At 39.3% G+C, this 25012-nt stretch overlaps 1 protein-coding gene across 1 annotated transcript in view; it reads left to right on the forward strand.

Annotated features, from left to right (window-relative positions):
• The window catches only part of IMMP2L (inner mitochondrial membrane peptidase subunit 2), a 909720-nt gene extending 885254 nt beyond the window's left edge, over positions 1 to 24466 (forward strand). The window contains exon 7 of the mRNA XM_030857578.2: positions 24153 to 24466. Within this exon, the coding sequence (XP_030713438.1) occupies positions 24153 to 24290 (138 nt within the window). The 3' untranslated portion in view covers positions 24291 to 24466. The remainder of the gene's footprint in view (positions 1 to 24152) is intronic.
• The last annotated feature ends 546 nt before the right edge of the window (positions 24467 to 25012 follow it).

The following is a 25012-nucleotide window of genomic DNA, read 5'->3' on the forward strand; positions in this document are numbered from 1 at the left end:
AACTTAATGGACAGGTAAAAGAGGCTGATTTGACAAAGCTAAAAAGAAAATCAGGCTTCCCTGGTGGCGCAGTAGTTGAGAGTCCGCCTGCCGATGCAGGGGACACAGGTTCGTGCCCCAGTCTGGGAAGATCCCACATGCTGCAGAGCGTCTGGGCCCGTGAGCCATGGCCACTGAGCCTGCGCATCCAGGGCCTGTGCTCCACAACGGGAGAGGCCACAACAGTGAGAGGCCCGCGTACCGCAAAAAAAAAATAATAATCAGTGAACTGGGAACTAAGTACAGGGAGATGAGTTAAAAATAAATAAGAAAAGCTAAAATTTGTGAAAAGGAGAATAAAAGAAATAAATAGAATATAAAGGAGAGAAAAACTTAATGTACATACCATCTTTAACTTTCTTTTACTAAGTTTCTAAAAAAAATTTTTATTGGAGTATAGTTGCTTTACAATGTTGTTAGTTTCTACTGTATAGCAAAGTGAATCAGCTATACATGTACATATATCCCCTCTTTTCTGGATTTTCTTCTCATTCAGGTCACCACAGAGCACTCTGTGCTATACAGTAGGTTCTCATTAGTTATCTATTTTATACAGAGTATCAAGTGTATATGTGTTAACACTAATATGTATAAAATGGATAACTAATAAGAACCTGCTGTATAAAAAAATAAAATTCTAAAATTCAAAAGAAAAATAGTGTATATATGTCAATCTCCCAATTCATACCACACCCCCCTTTTCCCCCTTGGTATCCATACATATGTTCTTTATGTCTTTGTCTCTATTTCTGCTTTGTAAATCATCTATACCAACTGTTTCAGATTCCACATATATGCGTTAATATACGATATTTATTTTTCTCTTTCTGACTTACTTCACTCTGTATGATAGTCTCTAGATCCATCCACATCTCTACAAATGACCCAATTTCATTCCTTTTTATGGCTGAGTAATATTCCATTGTATACATGTACCACATCTTTATCCATTCGTCTGTGGATGGGCATTTAGGTTGCTTCCATGACCTGGCTATTGTAAATAGTGCTGCAATGAACATTGGGGTGCATGTGTCTTTTTGAATTATGGTTGTCTCTGGGTATATGCCCAGTAGTGGGATTGCTGGGTCATATGGTAGTTCTATTTTTAGTTTTTTAAGGAACCTCCATACTGTTCTCCATAGTGGCTGTATCAATTTACATTCCCACCAACAGTGCAAGAGGGTTCCCTTTTCTCCACACCCTCTCCAGCATTTATTGTTTGTAGATTTTGTTATGGTGACCATTCTGACTGGTGTGAGGTGATATCTCATTGTAGTTTTGATTTGCATTTCTCTGATAATTAGTGATGTTGAGCATTTTTTCATGTGTTTGTTGGCCATCTGTATGTCTTCTTCGGAGAAATGTCTATCCTACCTAAGGAGGCAAAAGACCCATACACAGAAAACTGTAAGATGCTGGTGAAAGAAATCAAAGAAGACACAAACAGATGGAGAGATATACCATGTTCTTGGATTGGAAGAATCAATATTGTGAAAATGACAATACTATCCAAAGCAATCAATAGATTCAGTGCAATCCCTACCAAATTATCAATGGCATTTTTCACAGAACTGGAACAAAAAAATTTTACAAGTTGTATGGAAACACAAAAGACCTTGACTAGCAAAAGCAATCTTGAGGAAAAAGAAAACAGAGCTGGAGGATTCAGGCTCCCTGACTTCAGACTATACTACAGGGCTACAATAATCAAGACAATATGGTACTGGCACAAAATCAGAAATTTAGATCAGTGGAACAGGATAGAAAGCCCAGAGATAAACCCATGCACCTGTGGTCACCTAATCTATGACAGAGGAAGCCAGAATATACAATGGAGCAAAGACAGCCTTTTCAATAAGTGGTGCTGGGAAAACTGGACAGCTACATGTAAAAGAATGAAATTAGAACACTCCCTAACACCATACACAAAAATAAATTCAAAATGGATTAAAGGCCTAAATGTAAGGTCAGACACTATAAAACTCTTACAGGAAAACTTAGAACACTCTTTGACTTAAATCTCAGCAAGATCTTTATTGACCCACCTCCTAGAATAATGAGAATAAAAACAAAAATAAACAAATGGGACCTAAGTTCTTTTTTTAAAAATGGCCTTTTAAATTTTTTATAAAGGAAACACATTCACTTTTTTAAAATTAGAAAATAGAAGTAAAGCTGTAGTTCCCATGTTTTCACATACATCAGAATTACCAGTAGGGGTACAGAAACACAGAATGCTGAACCCCACACTAGACTTTCTGATTGGTAGGACCAAGGTAGGGGCTACAAATATGCATTTCTGACAAGTTCGCAAGTGATACTGGTTCTGTGGTTGGGGAGCATAGTTTAAGAATTACTGCCTTAAAATAAGAGAAGAAAATAGAGATGAACTGTAATATAACCCCCTAAGGATAATGACATTGAGAGGCATCTTTCTTTTTTTAAATTTTTTATTTATTTTTGGCTGCATTGGGTCTTCATTGCTGCGTGCGGGCTTTCTCTAGTTGCAGCAAGCAGGGACTACTCTCTTCGTTGTGGTGTGTGGGCTTCTTGTTGCAGTGGCTTCTCTTGTTGCGGAGCACGGGGCCTAGGCACGCACGCTTCAGTAGTTGCGGCACGTAGGCTCAGTAGTTGTGGCTCATGGGCTCTAGAGCACAGGCTCAGTAGTTGTGGCGCACGGGCTTAGTTGCTCTGTGGCATGTGGGATCTTCCTGGACCAGGGCTCGAACCCATGCCCCCTGCATTGGCAGGCAGATTCTTAACCACTGCGCCACCAGGGGAGCCCAGTATGCATCGTTTTTAATCTTTTTTTCCCCGCAGGAAAAAAGATCTGTATGTGTGTTGGGTGTTGAGGGAAGAGGGGACAAATACGTAACTTTTTTTTTTTTAAATAGCCTAAAATGAGATTGTGTTATTCATAGTTTTGTACTTGGCTTTTTCCATTTAACATATTATGAACATTTTTACTGCCAGTATAGCTATATCACCATTTTTAATGGCTATGTAGAATTTTAGTGTTGGGATACATCATAATTCATATGAACTAATAATGTACTTACCAGAATACATGTTTGCAAACTTTTCCAATTATTTACTTATATCCTATGTTTCTTTGATAGTCTTCAGCTTATTTTTTAACGTACTCTTTAGTGTACCTTCCATAATGGAGGCTTGACTTGGAAAATATTAGAGATATGTAATCCATTTTTCATATTAATTTTTTGCTAAGGACATAATTAAAGGGGAATTCATAAATTGGTCAGTATTAGGTTTTCTTTAGCACTTAGGTTGTATAACATATAAGTTTACTATTTGTAAGATTAGCTGTCTGCTTTGTCAGCATACCACTTTAAGTTTGTATTTGCATGGACACAGTTCTACATGTCCGAAGTGGTGATAGTAGTGTTTATATATTGCTGTGTAACAAACTGCACCAAAATTACTGGTATAAAACAACCATTTTATTTTACCCACAATTTTATGCATCAGGAATTTGGGAAGGACTCAGCTAGGTGGTTTGTGTTTGACTCGCGTGGCATCAACTGTAGTGGGAAGGGCTGGAGGACCCACATTCAACATCTTCCCTGAGATGTTTGGTGCCTCGGTGTTCTTTGTTCTTTCTCTCACTCTCTCTCCATGTGACATTTCATTCTCCGAGGCTTCTCACAGCATGGTGATCTCACAGAGTCACAATTCTCATATGATGGATAGTTTCTAAGAAGCACAAGCTGCCAGACCACTTAAGGGCTATGCCCAGAATTGATCAAAGCAGTCACAGGTACCCACTCCCGACCAGATGAAGAAATAGACTTTACCTTTTAAAGGGAGAGTGGGGTGGAAAGGTTACATTGCAGAGGAGCATTTGAGTTGTGAGGTACTTTTGTGGTCATCTTTGAAAAATACAATGTGCCATAGGTAGTTTGTTTACATAAAGAAATAATTAGACCCGTTTACGTACACAAGCTTTGACTATTTTGCCAAGAAGTATAAAATCTTAAAAACTGATTTTTAAAGATATAGTTCTTTGCTCAAAAAAAGATCTATATTCTGAAGTAATCAGTGTTGTGAAATATACTTCATGCTACAGTTAAAAAACAGGTCCATGTTGTCAGCCACACAGTTAATGATTCTTTCCTAAACTGGTCTTGTCTAAGGGAATGTGGTTATTTTTGACATTGTATTGTTTATGAAGAAGGTATTTGTTGAGTGCCCATCATGGATAAAACGCTACACTGAGTAAGGAATAAAAAGACATTAGACAGGGGTCTGCCTTAGAGGACCACATAGTCAGCTAGGGAAGATAGGGCATAATATGTAATTACAAATAAGGCAACAAGAGAGAAATCTATAGCATTGAGGATGGAAGAGAGTCGTTTTTAAAAAGCTGTATGGAAAATGTTGCTGGAGGGCTTCCTTGGTGGAGCAGTGGTTAAGAATCCGCCTGCCAATGCAGGGGACACGGGTTCGAGCCCTGGTCCGGGAAGATCCCACATGCTGCGGAGCAACTAAGCCCATGCACCACAACTATTGAGCCTGTGCTCTAGAGCCTGTGAGCCACAACTACTGAGCCTACGTGCCACAACTACTGAAGCTCATGTGCTTAGGGCCTGTGCTCTGCACCAAGAGAAGCCACCGCAATGAGAAGCCCACGCACTGCAACGAAGAGTAGCCCCTGCTCGCCGCAACTAGAGAAAAGCCCTCGCGCAGCAATGAAGACCCAACGCCGCCAAAAATAAATAAATAAAATTTTTTTTAAAAAAAGAAAGAAAATGTTGCTGGAAGTCAAGGGAGGGGTAGAATGAGGATGTGGAGGTGGTGATGAAGGATGCTTAGAGGAGTGGCAAGAGTAAAGCCATAGGTGCAGAGGAGTCAGGAAACTGTTGTGACCATTTCACTTTGGTAGTTTAGGGCATTAGTTCTCAAGCTTTGATGGACACTGAAGTCACCCTGGAGAACCTGTACGGAGCTTGTGTAGGGTACATGATAAGGGAATAGTGAGAGAAAAGATTGGAAAGGTAGGTAAGTGGGCCTCTTACTGTCTTGCATGCTACGCCGTTCCTCTTTTACTTACACGAGTAGGCAGTGAAGAACCACTGAAGTGTGATAATCCTGGGAATTGTCTGATTGAAGCCAAGCTTAAGAAAATTAATCTGGTACCAGTACGTATAGCAGCTGGAGCAAAACAAGGTTGGAACTGGGGAGTTTGGAATAGAGGTTACTGTGTTCATTCAGGGAAGAGGAAATCAGAACCTGTCCCTGGATGATGGCAGTGAGAATGGGAAGGAGCAGAGGGATTCAAGCGAGGACGAATCTGGCAACTAATTTTAATAAGATGGTGGTGAAGCAAAGCCAGAAGTCTAATTATGGCTCTAAGACTGCAGTTAAGACTGGGCAACAGGGAGATCCCCAAATCAAAAAACCAGGGTAAGAGGGCTTCCCTGGTGGCACAGTGGTTGAGAGTCCGCCTGCCGATGCAGGGGACACGGGTTCGTGCCCCAGTTCGGGAAGATCCCACATGCCGCGGAGCGGCTGGGCCCGTGAGCCATGGTCGCTGAGCCTGCACGTCCGGAGCCTGTGCTCCGCGACGGGAGAGGCCACAACAGTGAGAGGCCTGCGTACCGCAAAAAAAAAAAAAAAAAACAGGGTAAGACACTCACTTGGGGGGAAGTGCTGATGAGCTGGTGTGTTGTGTACATCATATTTGCATAATGAGGAGGACTCCCTGTTGGGAGTGTCCAACAGGCCACTGAGAATCAAGTCTGGATGTCAGGAAAAAGGGCAAGGCTGGAAATAGGGATTTGAGGGTTATTGGCAAAGTGGTGGGAGTTCAAGATACGGCAATGGGTGAGCTTACCAAGGGAGTGCATATAAAGAGAAAACATAACCACAGGGAATACCTAGATTCAGGAAATTGGGATGATGATAAGCCAGCAAAACTGGAGCACCTTTAGAGCACTAGGAAGGTGACTTTCTAGCAGGGAATGATCAGCAGGGTTGAAAATTACAGAGGAAGATGGAGACTGAAGACAGGCCACTGATGTTTAAGGGCACTATTTAACAGAATCGTGTAAACAGAAGTCAGCAAACGTTAAGGAATGAGTCAGTGGTCAGGAACTGGCACCATTTACAGTGCAGTGTTATTTTGTTAAGAAAATTCATACTTCCCGGGGACCTTTTAACTGCTGTTAAAGAGTGGGAGAAAATCAAGAAAATATTGCTCATTTACCTAAAAGCAACTCTTTGTGATCTGTCACACATGTAATTTAAAGCAACAATGGAGTCCTCTGATCCTGTTTTTCATTACTGCAAATGTCTTTACCAGAGCTAGAAGTCTCTTAGGGATGTTACCTTAATCCAGAGGATTTTGTTTTTATTGAGCTCATCTCAGTATATAGAAAAGCTCCTTCAAAGTTTAGCCTTGTATCCAAAAATGAAACATAACAGCACCCATGTTTTATTGCCATTGTTGATAGAGCTCCTAAGAAGGAACTTTATTGGAACAAGAATTCTTGCAATCATTTTTGTACTTATAAACTGACATCATCAGCTAACCAAAAACATTTTTTCTCAAAGGCATAACCCCTAATTGGACACTATTCATGGTTAACAATGGGATACAATATAAGGTAGCTATTTTCAACACCTCATTTTCTTCTCTTTTGGTGTTATTTTATTATACTTCAGGCTTCCCCTGCACCTAATTTACTATGGGGTAACATAGTAATTAGTATGTATCAAGGCTCTGCCCTAGAGCTGTGCACTTTGCACCCTTTCATTCTTGTGGCAACCTTGCAAAGTTGATATTTTTGTTCCCATTTCGACACTGAGAAAAATAAGGCTGAAAGACGTGGAGTCACTTAACCCAAGGTGGTGCAGCTATTCATTTTTCCAGTACGGATCCCACTGTGATTTCTTGACTCCAAAGCTTATGTTCTCAGCACTCTGCTACTGATGCTTATTTACTCTCTCCTCTACCCTTGGACCATCTGCGTATCATGTTATTTCAGGAACATGGACAGTGTGCTACTGATACTGAATCATCAGGATTTTTGATGATTAGAGAGCATCTCTTTTGACTCTGTCTTTAACAAATTTGTTTGGGTTGAGATAGCCCCTCCAACTTCTTGTGTTAAAAAAAATTTTTTAAGTAATGAAGCAGTTGTCTTTTCAGGTTTAAGAAGGTATGGAAAAGCCAGCCGGGGCGGTGGGGGGAAGTGCTAAAAGGAAAGGGAAAGCTAATTGGAACTGTTGCTTCAAATACTGTTAGTACTGGCTACAGTGGGCTAAATGTGGCCAGGAATCCTCATGAAAAGGCTTCATCCAAAGGCAGGGCAGGTTCTACTCCTGGCGCTTTGTGCACTCCACCCCCACTTTGGTAAGGAAAATGATTGATGACACTTTCTTAATACTGGGAAGCTGGCACAGAGATGAAGACAGAGCACCAGATATGTGGAAACCTTCATCAGCAGCCAAGTCTCTGTTCCTCTCCCCAGGGCAGTGTGTGTCTCCAGCAGTGGGGCCACGAGGCTAAGCCCAGTCTCTCTTTGGGCTGAAGTCCTGACAATTTAACATTATCTCTGAATTTATAAAGCACCAAGAGTTTTAACAGTACATATCAGCCTGTTGTACTCTCAACATTAACCTATATGTTAAACAACATAATTGTTTGGTACAACACTAAGAATTTATCAATTAGAGCCAGCATTCAGTTATCTGAGTCAGTGGAGTAAAGTCATGTATAATCCATAGTGTCAGATCAAAGATAATTTGTAACTTTGCGCTGGAAAAATAAATTTGCCCTTGTTATATTTTCCTTAGGCTACTACTGAACTTATCAACCTTTTCCAAGGTGTGTGCGAGTGTGTGTGTGTGTATACAGCCAATATAGAGAAAAGAGATATGACTTCGAATCATTCAATCTAATTGAGCAAATAGTTTGGAATATAGAAATTTTCTGTAAATAAGCCACACACGGTCCATAGTTAGCTCTCAGGAATTCTTTTTGTTTCTTAGTAATCCGACCAGTATTTTTCTTATTGTTGCTATGCCATATTGGACATGGATCATCTATCATTACATAAACTTGAACTTTAAACATCGTCAATAATTAACTTTCAGACAATAACTGTGCATAGTCAAAGTCAAAAGACTAAATTTACCCTAATTTCAATATACTGCAATTGCTATCTCATGCAGAGCATCCCAGCTCCTGGCATTGTGCTAGCATGTTTATTGATTGAATGTCGGATAACCCTCGAGAGATTTCTCTGAATTAACTACTGTAATCAAAGTACAAAAGCAAGAAAACTATTATTTGCAGGAGCTCAAAATCTAACCAAAAAAACCATAGAGGCAATTCAGGAACTTAATATCAGTATTAGAATTGACATTGGGCAATATGCTTCCCCCTCCCAACTTTATTGAGGAATAACTGACAGATATAATTGTATATATTTAAAATGTAGAAAGGGATGGTTTGATATGCGTGTACACTGTGGGATGATTACCAAGATCCAGATAATTAACACACCCATCACCTCACATAGTTAACTTTTTCTTTGTGTGTGTGCTTTTAACATGATCACAGCACCATTATTTCTTTGTTGCTTCAAACTATACTAACAAGATGACTTCTCAAGAAGGCAACAAGCTCCTTTACAACTAATAAAAGTAGCAAAAATCTATTCAATAGTTTACATTGCTTTTGTTTTTATTTACTTAGTAGTGAACCTGATTAAAAATAAATAGATCATAATATTTAAACTAAAAGATTTATAATTACCCTCCATAAATAGTATTATTCCTCATAAATAATACAGCCATTTAAGTAGCATTTTTGGTTCACACAATTTATTTCTGACCAAAGTGGTATTAAGAGTGTGAAATTAATTTAAAACTCAGCTAAAAATCTTAGAAAGCATTTTACTTACCCTTCTGAAAGAAAAATGTTTAAAAGTAACAAAACATTTATTTCCATTGGAGGAGATGTTTTGATCAGTCTGCTGATTTGTTTTTATATTATATATTTAGTCCACGAGTTACATACATATATACAAATGTATAACCACACTAGGTGAACATCATTTTCAGAATTTTAATAGGTTTTTTCTGGATCTTTACATGTTCTCTAGGCACAGTCAAAAAAAAATAGCAACTACAGTTTTAAAGGTGACTTACAACTATTTCCTCCCCTAATCTCTGCTCTATTGTCAGTGCTTACCTTTTTACAAGCTGAGAGCAGTATGTCTCTACTTGTGCAAAAGTCTCACAAGCCTTGGAGGTGGGTGTGTTACTGCTCAGCAAAATGTATTGATTCTTGCATGTAGCTGACAGCTTCCTAGCATTACGTTTGAAATGCAATGTCCCCCCAGGTCTGTGTCCTTAGCACTCTTACCTTCTTCTCTAGGTGAGCACATTAATTCCTGTGGGTACAACTGCGTGATTCCTGAATGTCTAAGTTCTACTTGCCACCACTGTCTGGACTCTTGCACAGAATTTTCAGTTGCGTTCGGGATGTCTTCCCGTGACCTTCAACAGGATCCTCAGATTGATAATCCCAAACTGAACTCATCATTTCCCATATCTGCTCCTTCTACTGTGATCCCTCTATTATTAATAGCATTACCATCTTTCCAGGCAGGTGAGAAATGAGCTATCTCTACACCTCGCTCTTTTCTCAGCTCCCAGGTCCAATCAGTTGCTAAATTATATGTAGTCTAAATCCACATCATCTCCTGTTTCATTAATTTAATCAGTCAACATTTTTTGAGCTTCTTTCTACTTTCATTCCCTTGATTTAGAATATGACAGTGCCTGCTTCAAGAAGCTCATACTTAGTAAGATACAAAGAACTAAATAGACCCTCATTGTACAGGGTGGTAATTACTAGTTATCATAAGTAAGCCCAGACTGCAGAGAATGGCAAGAGGGCTCGGAGGCCTTCCAGGAGGAAGTACCATGTAAGCTATGTCTGGAAGGATGAAGGGGACTTATCCAGGTAAACAGTGAAAGAAAGCCTTTCAGGAGGCAGAGAAAGCAGTATGTGCGAATGTGCAGAGGTGTGGGAGTGATTCTGGTACAAGTTGAGGAGCACTGAGACATAAAGCGGAGGTCCATTAATGACGGACCAGACATACCGTGCCAGGAAATGTGGATTTCATTCCCGAAGGCTCCTTTCCTTTCTTTTCTCTTATACACAATCATATCTCTTGGCAGCACCGTTGCAAAAAATCTCCTGACTGTTCTCTTGCTCTCCACTTTCTTGGCTTTCTTTTTCTTTCCTTCGACTGTGGGCAGAGGTGGCGTCCCCTGTTACAGGGTTGGACATATATCTCCTCCTAATCCTTCAATGGCCTGTGTTGCTCACCAGATCACTCTCATCTCCTGCAACCTCTGCTTCTGCCAAACACATCCTGTGGATCAAGCTTGTGACAACCATCTTCCCATCTGAGTTGTAAGCTCCTCAAGGCCAGAGTCTATGGCTCATACATCTTGGTACATTTAGAACATCATGCCCTGTGCTCTGCACATAGTAGGCTTTTTAAAAAATATTTTAAGTCCTTTATTAATTTGAAGAGTAAATATATTAAGAATAATAGTTATGATTAAGGTTTTTTTTGTAGGCTTTTATGTATCTATGGTGTTGATTTCCCCACTTCTTCGTTTTCCAGGCTCTTTTATGCACATGCACGTAACCGCATTGCTGTAGTAAGCACTGCCTTTCTTGTCACCGCCAGCAAGCATTCCTTACAGCCCAGTGACTTGTAATGTGTTCTGCTGCTACAAATCAGCAACAGTTCCCAAAGTGGCATGGATGTGTACAAACCTTAATATGCAATGTTTGTTTTTTTTCCTGCAGAAAATGAAAGGCCTCACTATTCCCTGGGGAGAAAGCAGGTGTAGAAAGCATCAATGCAGGGCCCCATGCCAAACATTACAATTTCCAGGGCTCTACACTTTGTATCGCTAACAGGTATGGTGAAAACGACTTTGAACTAGGAGCCAGTGCTGAGTCCCAGCGCTAACTGACTGGGCAGCATTTCTGAGCCTTGATTTCCTCATCTGTGGGACTGGGGATTAGACCTAATTTCTAAATATCCTTATAAACATTATTCATATGGAAGGATTTCCATGGCAGTGTATTCATCAGATATCTTGGTTGCAAATAACACAAACTCACCCTGACTAATTTAAGTAGAAAAGATGTCATTGGAAGGATATCGATATTGGATATCACTGAATGGATGGGATGAAAACAAGGCTTGAGAATTAGACAGTTAGCAACATAGGACACCCTTATGTCACACACAGGAGCAGGATGATGGGTTTGGCAATTGGTGTCCCTGCACACTTCCTGGCACTCTCATCTCTGCCAGTAATCTCTGACTATTCCTGTGTCTTTGCATCGCTCCCTCCACATTCATAGCCCTGGATGTGAGTATCCAATTGGTTGAGCCCTGGTCATGTGCCTACCCTCAGCTATTGGCAATGGAGAGAAGGAATATCTGGACCATCCAGCTTGGGGTGTTAGGCAGTGGATGAAGGCATTTCTTCTCACCAAGACTTGTACAGACACAAAAAGGTGGTTGAGATGGGCAGTACCCACGCACGCCACACCCATACCTATAATGATCTCAGTGATCCTTAAGATCCTGCTTCACCATGTGTACCTTTATCACTTCAGATACCTGGTGGATATTTCTTCTAGAGAAGCCAGTTTTGCTAGGGTTTAGACCATTCTTTCAATTACCTTTTATTATACTGCATAATTTCTTTTTTCCTTATCAACACAATTCTTTGGATTTTGGTAAGCTTAAATTTAAGAACAGTAGTTATAGCGCTGACCACTAAGATATTGTTCTGGGATGAGGAAAAGGGCTGAGTGCACTAGATCATCAATTCCAACTCATCCTTCATTTGTAGATACACAGCCAGAGTTTTGGATCAGGAATTATCTCCAGCCACAAACAACACAGAACAGATCTTGTATGTCAAAAACACAGGTGAAAGAAATATTTAGAAAAGATCATTTAAAGGGCATTCTATCTATCTGTGCTGCCAGGTAATCTAAGTACTTATCATTGGAATAAGTTAGGTCTCTAGATTACATACAAGACGACATCGCCTTAATCATTTGGCAGAACAGCTAATTGCCAGTAAGCGGAACTGTCCTACTGTCTTTTAGGTGGAACCTACTTCCATGGACATTGTCCATTTTGATGCTTCGAGTATCCTGTGACAGAGCCCATGTGAGAAATAGCTTGCAGAAATTTAATCAGATAAAAACTTAGCTTCCCTTAAAAATTGGGACACTTCCCCCTCTCCTATGAGAGCTGTGTAAGCTAGCTAGCTGAGAGCCACTATGAGGAAGAAAACATGCTACGTACCAAGTGTGCTCTCCACAGCAACTGTCTTGGCTCTTGTAGTTGTCACTTTTATTCATCTTCTTTTGTTCCTGGTTGGTTGTTTTGTAAGCCTCCTCGATTTCTTTTTTTTTTTTTTTTGAAAAAAGAAAAAAGAGGGATGGGAAGTAGGGAGAGATGGTAAGATAGAGACTGGATGCCAGGTAACCACCCAAATGAACAGAGGTAACCATGGTAGGGATGTGACTGCACCCACCATAGCAGCAGGTCTGGCAACGGCTACTGGATACCTTGTTGTCCCAAATCCTCACCTACCAATGGCAGTCTGGTTTGTCTCAGCAGCTGTCTGCCCAGTGGCCTAAATATGGTTTTAAAAAATGTCAACAACAATAAAGACTTTTACGCCTCTCCCCTCATGTATTTATATGAACTGTTTTATCTCCTACATAAAAATAGCATGTGGGACACGAGCTACTAGAGAGAACAGAAGTAAGCAATGAGACATCATCAGTAATGTCATCCTCCACTGTGGTTTATTGTTGATACTGTGAGTTTCTAACTATCCAAATTATATTCAAGTATTTCATCACCTGCTTAATCAAGCTGCAAAATAAGGAGTTAGACCACTTCAACTCCAGTGATTTGATTATGTGGTGAAGAGACTGGTGCATAAACATTAATCCTGGGAAATTAATTCATGAAAATTAGCTGGAGATACCCCTAGAGGCCTGTTTTGTTTCTATTTCTGCATAAAATGTTGAACTATTTACTGAAGGTGCCGGGGTTGGGGGGGACGGGAATGATTATGCATGATTCTGTAGTTATCTAGAGAGAATCCTGAAGAGGCCATGAAGTGACCTGAAGATGCATTCTGATTAAAGCTCAGTCTTGAACAGGAAAATTGCTTTGAAATGATTAAAGTTAAAATTGTTGATAATGAAGGAAGACACTTGTCCTAGAATGAGGTCTTTAGAAGAGAGAATCTCATTTTGAATCTTTTGTAAAGCATATGACTTTCTTTTTCGATGGCAAAGTACTGGCTTGTATCAACCTATCACATTGTCTCAATTTTGCAACTCAGTGGGGGCGGCAAGGAGGATTAGGAGAATGCTCTAGACAGAAATCTGGCAGGGGATGTCATTGGGTAAAGGTCTACCCTCAGGAGAGGGAAGTCTCCGTCATCCCTGGCAGCCAGCTTAGATGCATCGGCTCAGTGGAACCTTCCCAAGGCCTGACTGCAGTCTCTGCTCCCAGGGCACTTGGCTCCTTTATATGTCTGTCGTATTGGATTGTATTTTGATGCTCTGTTTAAACATCTGTCTTTCCCGCCAGTTGGTGAGGTCCTAGACGGGGTCCCATCCCACCTAGGACTGAGCCCAAAACTCTGGTTACATTTATCCTCTTTGGTAAATATTCATCTTTGCAGAATATTTAAAGATAGTAATACTATATCTAAAACTTGGAGGGCAAATGTGTTTCAGAAATCAGAGTGTTTGGATGTTGGAAAGGTGGTATCAGTGTCTATACACAGCATCTAAACAGTATCTATGCCATGTAACATAACGTTCCCAGCAGAGTCTGGGGCAACTTCTATAATCAAGCACGTTAATACTTCTGCAGCAAGAATTATGAATAGGCACACTGCAGGGGATAAATAAAGGGTATGATTTCCTAACAGTTTAGGTCATGTCTGGTTTTGCTACCAGAGAGTTACAAAACAATTGAACTTTCGGAGCTCTTTGGATTTTGGAATTGTAGATAAGGTATTGTGAGCCTGTATTATACATCTTTAGGAAGGAAAGCGTTCTCATCCAAGGGAAATATTCCCAGGTACCAGGACCCTTCCTCTTGTCACTTCAGGGAGGAGAAAGAGAACAGCACTGGGATTTTCTGGATGGTGATGTGTTCTCATAACTGGTGCTGCTACTAGGGTCCCTGTAGGAGGGGGGCAATGGAAGTGGTCCATTCCCCACAAATAAAGCTTTCTCAGTGTGCCACCACTGCCTCTGTGCCTTTTACCTTACCTGCTGCTGCTTCCCCTCTAACTTATTTCTCCATTTTTCTAGCGCTTTCCTTCTCCCCTCCTTTCTGCCTATATATTCTTTTGCTCACCAGCTTAGGTCTTAGGAGTGTTGATACTTTCCTTGTTTGTCTTCTGCATAATTCTTTAGTACATGACCCTCCTGCCTCTCATTCACCTCTACAACCAAAGCTTTGCCATTACTAGTTTGTGTTTGAGTAGATGCCAGTCAGTGCTTGCTTAGACTTCAAGCAGTCTCCCTACATGTTTTTGTTTAGAAGACTATGTTTATCTGCTCAGCACTGTGTAGATAAGCATCTTGGGAATGTGTGCTGGTTGACAAGCCACTACTACTCTCCTTCTGACCCTTGTCTACTGTATCAAACAATGTTAATGAAAACCTCAGATTTATATATGTTAATCCATGTGTAAAAATAAAGTAGGTGCTATCATTTCTATCCTTCAGACTTACAAAAAATATCCTTTTCATAGTATTTTAAAACAGTGCCGTTGCTTATTTTTCCATATGGTATGTTTTTGCCTGTCTTTATTTCTAATTCTTTTTGATTCACTTAGACCACGCATCTGCTTTTGTTCATAATTTCAAGAGAGCTCACTTTTATGCTCTCTGATAAAGGAATTATTTTGTTCTCCTCAACCTCTTTCTCTTAGTCTTTTAGGTTGTTTTTAAGTACCTGCCTTGAGTGTTGTTGTTGTGTAACACTGACATTCCCAGAAAATGGTGACCACAGAGGCAGGGCCAGGAAGGTAAATCTCTGCACTATCAGGGCATCCTTCTCTGTGGAGCTGAGTACCAGCAACACCCACAGTGGAAGCCGATGTTGCTCTGTCTCTTCTCTGTGTGAGCGATGCACTGTTCCATCCAGCGATTGATGGCGTTGTGTTTTGCTTGGTGACGCACACCAAGATGCAGTGGGTGAGATGTGTTAGACGTCTGTTCCTTGTGGCTGGCATTGTGATGATCTGTGCTGTCCTCCATTTAGTTGGAGTCCTTCCACGGGATTAGTAACTGGTGTACAGTGCTCTGCTCCCTCGGGATTGATCACCAGTGCACAGAACCTGCCCTGCACTCTCCACTTGCAGCATCATATTGAATGCACAGTACCAAAGCACGGGCCCTGAGTGAAGTCCCATGTTTCTCTCCTGTGTCCTGCTCTCCAGGTACCACTCGCATCTCTGGTCTTATCAGTAGTTATCAAGACAACATCCTCTTTTGTGGTACTCCAGTCCAGAAAAAGTTCGTCAATACAGCAGTGAGCAGTGTTCCCTGGCTGCCACTGTGAGCAGACTGATGTGGATGTTGTATTCAGGAAAAGTTTAATGTGTGGAAGAGGACAAGTAGCCAGAATTTTGGTCTGTTACTCAAAAACCAATGGTACTCATCCCAGGAGACTGAGGACCAGTCATTATACATTTCTCTCCTCCCTAATATTGTTCATTTGTTTTGGAGGTAAATGGTGGTCACCAGAGGCAATCCAAACCAATTTTCTTTGCCTGTGTAATATATTTAAAAATTCTTAAGAGGCAGTAAATATAACAATTTTAAATCTATGTATTTCATGTTTTAAATTCCATACTGTAACTTTAAAAAATTCTTTTGAGACTCGACCAAAGAACTGTATCAAGAACTGTATCACTAGTTTGTGGTCAATCCACAGTGGCACATCATCTGTAAAGCTCTTATGTCACTTAATATTGTTTTCCAGCAAACTATGGATGTTTCTCTTAAGATAAGTTAGGGAATTCCCTTGATGCCCAGATCAGAAAATATAGCATTTCCAGATCTTAGCTTTCCTCTTTAATGAACATTCACTCATTCAACAAATATTTGTTGCTGAAAAGTAATTCCTAATCTTGGATGAAACATTGTCCTTTTCAGAAAACATTTTAATCACATAAACTTGGAAGTTTTATGCTTCACCTGATTTTTCATATTGGTCCTCTTCTGACCTGGCTCTAGTTCTGAACATCTTTTTAAAAAGGAGTTTGCTCACATTAACAGTCATCTTCTTTCTTCCTTAACTTCTTTTCTGTGTTTTCCCCTCTGTCCTATCTCTAGACTCATGTGCTTATGTTTGTCCTTGCTCAGCAATGACCAGTACAAAGTAACTGGTTTTATTTTTAGTATTTTACCACAGTACTCACAGACTGTCCTTGCAAGCTCTTCCTTCAACAGAGGGTGCCCTGAAGCCAAGAATCAGAAGAGTGTTCTGTAGACTGTAGCCCTGTGGAAATGGGTGGAGGGAACCAGAGTAACACACACCTGTGCCCCTGGCACATGAAGCAAAGGCTGGGCCCATGAAGGCTGTGCCTGCCAGATGCCAAAATAACTTCTTAGTGGAGCCAATTCGATCAAAGACAGGTAGTTCACTGTAAATTTAGTCCATGTGGTCCCTTGGCAGCATTTGGACAAAACAAACCAGTTGACTGATAGCACTGATCACTTTCCAGACAGTAATTTTGGTGTTTGCCAGAGAAGGGATTTCTAAAGAGGGAGCAGGAATATATAGGGGGTGTTTATAGTGATCCCTTGGATGCAAAATAAATAAATAAATAATTAGAACTTTGGATCTGAAAAATAAGAATTTGAGCTTTACTAACATTTGGTTTTATAGAGTGTTAATACTAATACATATGTATATATAATTTTAATATACTTTTATGTAATTATATATTATATAATTTTATATTTATATATTATATATACAATTTTAAATATATAAATACAAAGGTGAATTCTCAAGTATTTTTGCTAGTGGGGTACACAATCAAAATAGTTTGGTGACAAATATTCTAGATCCTTGATTCCCCATCTTTGGGCAAAAGACTTATTGTAAGAGGCTCATTAATACATGTAAATGGACCTGTTTTCTCATTCAGTAGATACTAAAAATACAATGATCTGCTAAGGGTTTATAATGTTTAATGCGTTTTTGGTGTTGTGTTTTAAAATCTACTGTAAAAGTGAATTCCCCAAGCCTAAAAATACTGTGAATCCATTGGAGGAGACACATCTACACAGGGAACACAAACGAGCAAAGAGAGGGGAGCGTTGAGTCCCAGTAAAATATTAGGTTGGTTGGTCAGAGTATTTAAGCTATTGAAAAAAATTGTATTCAATACATGCGTAAGCATCTCTCTTTCTCTCTCGCTCTTTAATAACAGATTTTTTTCCCTTTTTTTTCTCATCCTCTTCCTTTGTTCCCCTATTTTGTGTGCATATTGGGACATCTCAGGAGCTGGCTTCCAGCACAGTGTTCCTTTTTATTTATGTCTGTGTTGGTTTACTAGGGCTGTCATAACAAGGTACTACAGACTGCATGGCTTAAACAAATTTTCTCACAGTTCTGGAGCCTAGAAGTCCAAGATCACTGTGTTGGTGAGTTTGGTTTCTTCCAAGGCCACTCTCATTGGCGTGCAAGTGACTGTCCTTTTGCTGTGTGCCTACATGGTCTTTCACCTGTCTACATGCAACCCTGTTACCTCTTTGTGTGCCTTAATCTCCTCTTCTTACAAGCATACCATCAGATTGGGTTAGGGCCTCCCCTAATGACCTCATTTTATCTTAGTCCCTTCTTTAAAGGCCCTATCTCCAAACACAGTCACATTCTGAGGTACTAGGGGTTAGGGCTTCAGTATATGAATTTGGGGGGAACACAATTCTGCCCATAATGTGCATTTCCTTTTGATAAATCTGCTTGTTTCAGGAAAGTATGTGGGACCTAGGAATATCAAGAAGTAGTATGATTAGGGTGACCGTATCTTAATTTGTCCAGGACAGTCTTGGACAAATTATTATCCTGACTTAATTTAAAAAGTGCCCCCATTGACTGTCAGAAGTGTCTCATTTGTATAATAAATTATATGGTGATGATCCTGATATAGATATTCGAGAGCCAGAGGGCATGTATTAAAGCCTCAGCTCAAAAAATGTATTGTTATACCTGAGTTTCCTCAACTATGAAGTAGAGACAATAATAGTACCTGCATCAGGGTTATTGTGAGAATTAAATGAGTCAGTATGTATAAGTAAGTCGTTTGGAACATCACCCTGAAAATAGTGAACACTGTGTGTGACACTGAGTAAGCACAGAGGAAATATGTTTGTCAGAGGTGATTATATTTGTAGGTATGATGGTTACTTTTGTCGGTCAACTTGGCTGGGCCAAGATGCCTAGATATTTGGTCAAACATCATTCAGCGAGAGTGGTTTTGGATGAGATTTACATTTAGATGGGTGGACTTTGAAAGCAGGTTGGATAAGTCACACCCACATACTGCAGATCTGTCAGTTGAAGGCCTGAAAAGAACAAAAGGCTGACATTCCCCCAACCAGGGAGGAATTTACCAGCAGATTGCCTTTGAACTTGCTTAAACTACAGCTCTTTCCTGAGTCTCTAGCCTACTGGCCCTCTGCATCAGATTTTTGGACTCACCAAGTCTCCATAATTGGGTGAGCTAATTCCTTAAAATAAATCTCTTCCTATATATACACACATCTTATTGGTTCTGTTTCTCTGGAAGACCATGCCTAACACAGTATGTGTGGACACCAAAGCTGTACCTGAAGAGAACTTTTAATTTGTTTAAAGTTTAATATATTTCTGGATTTTTATGCCCTTTTAAATTCACTGTGTTCTTTGCATGTCTATGTACATACCAACCAAAAAAAATAAAGATCCGTGACAAGATAGCTAAGAGAGTGACTAGGCACTCTCTATCTTAATCTCAGTCTTTAAAAAACAGTTATATTTTGCATTCCCATATTTTAAAATGATACTGACATTATCCATCTGTGGGAATTTTCACCATTATTTATAATTATGAAGATGAATCATTTTTTTCAGGAAGTTCAGAGTAGCATCTCTAATAAATGTTTGGAATAAAATTATAATAGGTTTTGGTCAACTGAATGTTGATTTAAAAAAATTGAATCACTCTGTAAAAATTGATCTCCGAAACTAGGAAATCAGGCAAAAATATTGGCAAGAGTTCAGCCAAGTTAAAAGATTGGCAGATCAACCTTATGAAAAAAGTTAAACAACTTGGAAAAGCAAATAAAGGCTTGAGGAACAACTGAGTAGCAGCTATCAAATCTAAAAAGGGTTATTGTGGAGGGGATGGAGACCAGCTGTTCTCTAGCTCAGCTGAGCCCAGACAAGAACAAAAATAGATTAAAAAACGGCAGCATGACAGACCATTTAGATCTAGGCTTCTGCAGTTAATATGGTTAGAATGGTTACTCAGGAGTTCCAGATATATTCAAGAGAGTTTTTAAAGTTGGTTAGGTTTACCTTTTTTCTTGGTGTGAAGCCAAGTGGAAAATCCAGATCCAGATTTCTAGTGGGGTTAATCAGAATCGCTTGGATGTGGGATAGGGCTTTTGTAAAAGCCACAGGCTCCATCTTTATGAAGTGATAGGAAGTGGTTTCCAGGATATGCTGTTAAGAATAAAGGTACCATGCAAAAGGGAACATATACCTTCAGTATGAGAAAAAAGGGAAATAAGAATGTAATAGATAAAAACTGATAAAAATATGTATTTGGGTTTCTTTTTTGGGGAAAAAAAAGGATAAACCAGAAACTAATTAATTTAGTTAGCCTATTAGAGAGGTAAGGTAGCAGATGGGAGTGGAACTTCTGTGTATCTTTTATTAGTTTATTATTTCCTATTGCTGCTGTAATAAATCACCACAAGTTTAGTGGCTTAAGACAACGTAAGTTTATTATTTTACAGTTCTGGAGGCCAGAAGTCCAAAATGGGCAGTAGGCTAAAATTAAGGTATCAGCGGGGCTGCCTTTATTCTGGAAGCTTTAGGAGATAATTTGTTTCCTTGCCAGCTTTCAGAGTCCACCTGCATTCCTTGGCTCATGGCCCTGTTCTGCATCAGCATCTTCAAATAGCTCTCTGAATCTGACCCTTCTGCCTAGCTGGTCTACATTTAAGACCCTTGTGATTACATTTGTATCCATGGGATCCTACAGGATAGTCTCCTTATCTTAAGACCAACTGATCAGCAACCTTAAATCCATCTGTAACCTTAATTCCCCTTTTGCCCTGGAACATTACATATTCACACCTTCTGGGGATCAGGATATGCACCTTGGGAGTTTGTGTGGGGACATTATTCTGCATGCCATACCTTTTAAGAATAATTTTACTCTTAAACCATTTAAATATTTATTCAAAAGTTAAGTTGAATCAAAAAGGATAACAAAAGCGAACTCTAAAATTGAATACAAATAGAAACAAATGGGCCTAACTATATATCGAATGGAAATATAACTGTATATTGGGAAGAAAAAAAGACTGAATTCAACTAAGTTTTGAATACAGGACTCTGCCAATACACCCTTAAAATGAGATCTATTTTAAGGACCAAAGTAATTGCAAAGAAATCTCGATTTTTACTCAGGAAATTTGTTGTTGGTAGTATTCATAGTATAGTGATCTCAAAACTATTTTTTGTGTATTTTAGGATAGTGTAAATGTGTTGTTATGGGGAGACAGAGTGCTCACTCTGGAAGAAGGGAGATAGAAATAGGGAATGCAGGAAGGTAAGAGAGAATCCTGTGGTTTGGGGCTTTTTATGTTTATCCCCTGAAATGGCATAGAAGATTGACACCCCCAGGAGCAATGAGCACATCTAGTACCAGATCTTGATTTCTAAATAGCATTCCTTGATAAAAGAAACCAAGGCTCTTTAAAGAGATGTCTAATTTCAGAGGGAACAGGTATAAAGAACAAGGTAAGCCCACAACACCTAATGGTACCAAAAAGTTAGGAAGTGCTCAAAGATTCATGGAGACATATCCAAGAATGAACAAAGGACTCCCACTGGCCCAATGTAGGACATCTGAGTATCAAAAAAAAAAAAAAACAAATGATTGATAGTAAGATTTTCAATTTAAAAAGGAATCTTTTATGTTAAAATATAGGCATTTGGGGACTTCCCTGGTGGTTCAGAGGCTAAGACTCCATGCTCCCAATGCAGGGGGCCTGGGTTTGATCCCTGTTCAGGGACCTAGATCCCACAAGCCACAACTAAAAGATCCTGTGTGCCACAATTAAAAAAAAACTATATATATATATATATATATATATATAGGCATTTGAGGTTGGAGGGGACAGCACTTCTTAAGAAGGGAAGCTAATAAACGTAAAAGAAATAATAAATTTAGAAAGGATAATTGATTATCCTGTTTCAGGCAGGATAATCAATAGATTTTAAAATTACTAGATGCTTTAGAAACCAGCTTCCTTCAGAGAGCAGTGAGATGATATGTTGTTGACATACAGGATATTTACATTTCAAAATATCATCCCCCTGATTACTTATTACAAAAGGAAAATGGTTTGCAAGAGAAACCTGGTCAACATCACCTTAATCGAATGATCAAACGTCACATGACATGAGATGAACTGATATTTTGTGCCTCCTGATGTGATAAAATGGTAAGAATATAATATCAACTATATGGTATTCTTGCCAAGAATACTTGACTCTAATCAGGAGGGGAAAAAAATCGGGCAATTACAGATGTAGAACCTCTAGATTAAGCCAAATGGAAACTGAAGCATCCTAGTGACAATCATGATGCAATTTGTGATCCTCAGTTGAAAATTTAAAAAAAATCGCTCTGAAACACATTTGGACAATTGAAAACATTTGTATATGGGCTGTACATTAAGTAATATTGTATCAATATTAAATGTCTTGCATATAATGTATTGTGTTCATGTAGGAAAGTGTCTTAGGTGATACATGCTGAAGTATTTGGGGATAAATTCAGCATAATGACAACTTTCAAATGTTTCAGGAAAAAGTATATGTGTAGAAATACATATATGCACATATGAGAGGGGAATGAATGCAGCAAAATGTAAATAACTGGTGAATTTTGGTGAATAGAGCTGTTTTTATACAACATTTTCAAATTTTCTGTAGGTTTGATTTTTACAGTAACAAGTTGAAGAAAAATTCCTTTATTGGGCCCATGGGCTTCTTGGTACCCTTTGGGCTTATTTTGTTTGTATTTCAAGATGTTGTGAATGTTTTCTTTACTTTTTTTAAGGTTTCTGGTTATCTATTTGGAAGTGTCTCCCTTGACATCCAGCTCTGAGTCTCTGGGCAGTGGTTTTTTTCAAATGCATATAAATAGAAGAACTTTAATGAAAGCAGTGTCATATGTTAATTACTATGGAGCACCAATTTATAGGGAAAACATTTGAAAATAAAATGGACACATAGTATCTGGTTTATAGATGGCACTCAATATGAGTGTGTTTTGTAAGCTTCTGCATACCATTAAAATACTACCTGATAGCACCAACAAAAGGCACAGATTACCCTTCACAGGTCTGAGGGAGGGCCTGGAAATCTCTGAGTATAGGGCCTTGATCTGCATTTTAAACCGGTTTGCTACACTTTTTTTTTTTTTTTGCTACATTCTTTGGAGCATTGCAGTTCATGTCCCTAGGGAGCCCTGACATGTCTTTAAGGGCTCCCTCCCTCTCAGAACTCAGTCTTATATCCTCCAGGAGAAGTTCCCTTCCCTTGCTTCCTCTTCCATCCTGGTATGTCTTTTACCATCTGCAATGATTTTCATATAGATTTTCCTCCACTTATGATAGGGTTACATCCTGATAAACCCACTGAAGGTTGAAAATATCTTAAGTAAAAAATGCATTTAATAAACTTAACTTACCAAGCATCATGGCTTCGTCTAGCCTACCTTAAACGTGCTCAGAACATTTAACATTAGCCTACGGTTGGGCAAAATTAGCTAACACAAAGCCTATTTTATAATAAAGTACTGACTATCTCATGTAAGGTATTGAATACTGCACTGAAAGTGAAAAACAAAATGGTTGTAAGTGTATCAATTGTTTACCCTTGTAATTGTGCAGCTCAAAGACATCTGCCCAGCATCACAAGAAAGTATCAGTATCATACCGTATATTGCTAGCCTGGGAAAAGATCAAAATTGGAAGTACGGTTTCTACTGAGTGCATCTTGCTTTCACACCATCATAAAGTCATAAGTCGAACCATCATCAGTAGAAGACCATACACTGGATTTTTCTCCCTTGGTTTCCCGCCTCTCCTCGTGAGCAGCAGATCCAAATTGCTCAGTGTACTTTCGGTGGAGGCACCCTACCCAGCCTCACACCTAACTTCTGCTGCTCATCCAGTATGTGGGACAGGATTTTTTACGACATATAGATATATTTTTAAGGTATCTCTGATTTTCCACCAAAAAAAAAGAAAGAAAAAGTCTCTCTGAGATACTGGGAACGCTGGAGGAAATTCTGAGAATGTAAACCAGATCCATGCCTCCAGGGGTTAAGCAACCAGTCTACCGACGATAGAGGTTAAGGGTGCAGCCCCTGAACTTGGACTACTCAGCCTTGAAGCCAGCCTCTGTGGCTTGAGAGCTATGTGACCTCTGGCTAGTGCTTTAACCTCCCTGAACATAGTTTTCTCTTATGCAAAAAGGGGATATCAGTACCTACCTCAAATGGTTGTATTAAAGGAACTTACATATATAAAGCACCTAGAAAAAATGCCACTAAGGGTTTACTCTCTTAATCATCATCGTTATCTTTCCATGGAACATCAGACCTGGATCAAATTCTGTTTTCAAGATATTAATGATGATCCTGTATAAAAGAACATCTTTCTCACTTTGTGTTTCTCACGAGTTCAGGTTTCCCTGGGACTCCTGCATGGTCATGCTACTCACATCCTGTGGCCTCCAGAGCGCTGGCAGAAATTGGAATCTGTTCTTCCTCCAGAGCGCTTGCCCATTCAGAGTGAAGAGGACTGCCTGCATGGATCTCCCTGAGCTGCTGTGATGGGGAGGCACCACCACCAACCCCAGGAAGAGGGATGGAGAAGAGGAACACCATAGGGTCAACGCTTCCCCCAAGATGATGCTGTGCAAGAAACATTTCTATCACATTAAGATGATCTGTATTAGTAGAGAAAGAGTTGTAAAATATTAAATAGTATTAAATGTCACCTGATTTTGTGTTAAATTGTAATACCCTGTTCAATGCCAAAAAAATGCAGACCTTTGGGAATATGAAAATTTTATTCCCATGTCTCAAAGGGATAAATTTTGGATTTTTTACGCATACATATTCTATTGATAGATTTTGATTTTGGAGCTTACTGCTGGAAGAATATGAAGACTAATATGTGATGGAAGTAAATAACATTACTCAGTTACTCTGAAGATGGAAGATGAAGAAACATTATACACATAGTGTTAGGAATTATAATTGACAGTATCTACAATGCAGTGACTGTCAGGAAGAACAGTAAACTATGATGTAACAATACAACACTGATTTGCTCAGGTACTGTTTTGGGTGTTTATTATTTGACCTGTAATAATCATCCATTAATAAGGAATACATTCTCTCTTTGGGAAGGGAGGAAGCAATGGGGAATCAATCTCTCAATATTTTCATATAGCCAAATCTTTCTTACTGGCCCTTTTTTAATCCAGAACTTCTTAGTGATCTCATGCCTATGCACATTGATGAGTAAACCTATTTGTCA

Source organism: Globicephala melas, chromosome 9 (genome assembly GCF_963455315.2).
Source record: "Globicephala melas chromosome 9, mGloMel1.2, whole genome shotgun sequence".
In the NCBI taxonomy this organism is placed as follows: Eukaryota; Metazoa; Chordata; class Mammalia; order Artiodactyla; family Delphinidae; genus Globicephala; species Globicephala melas.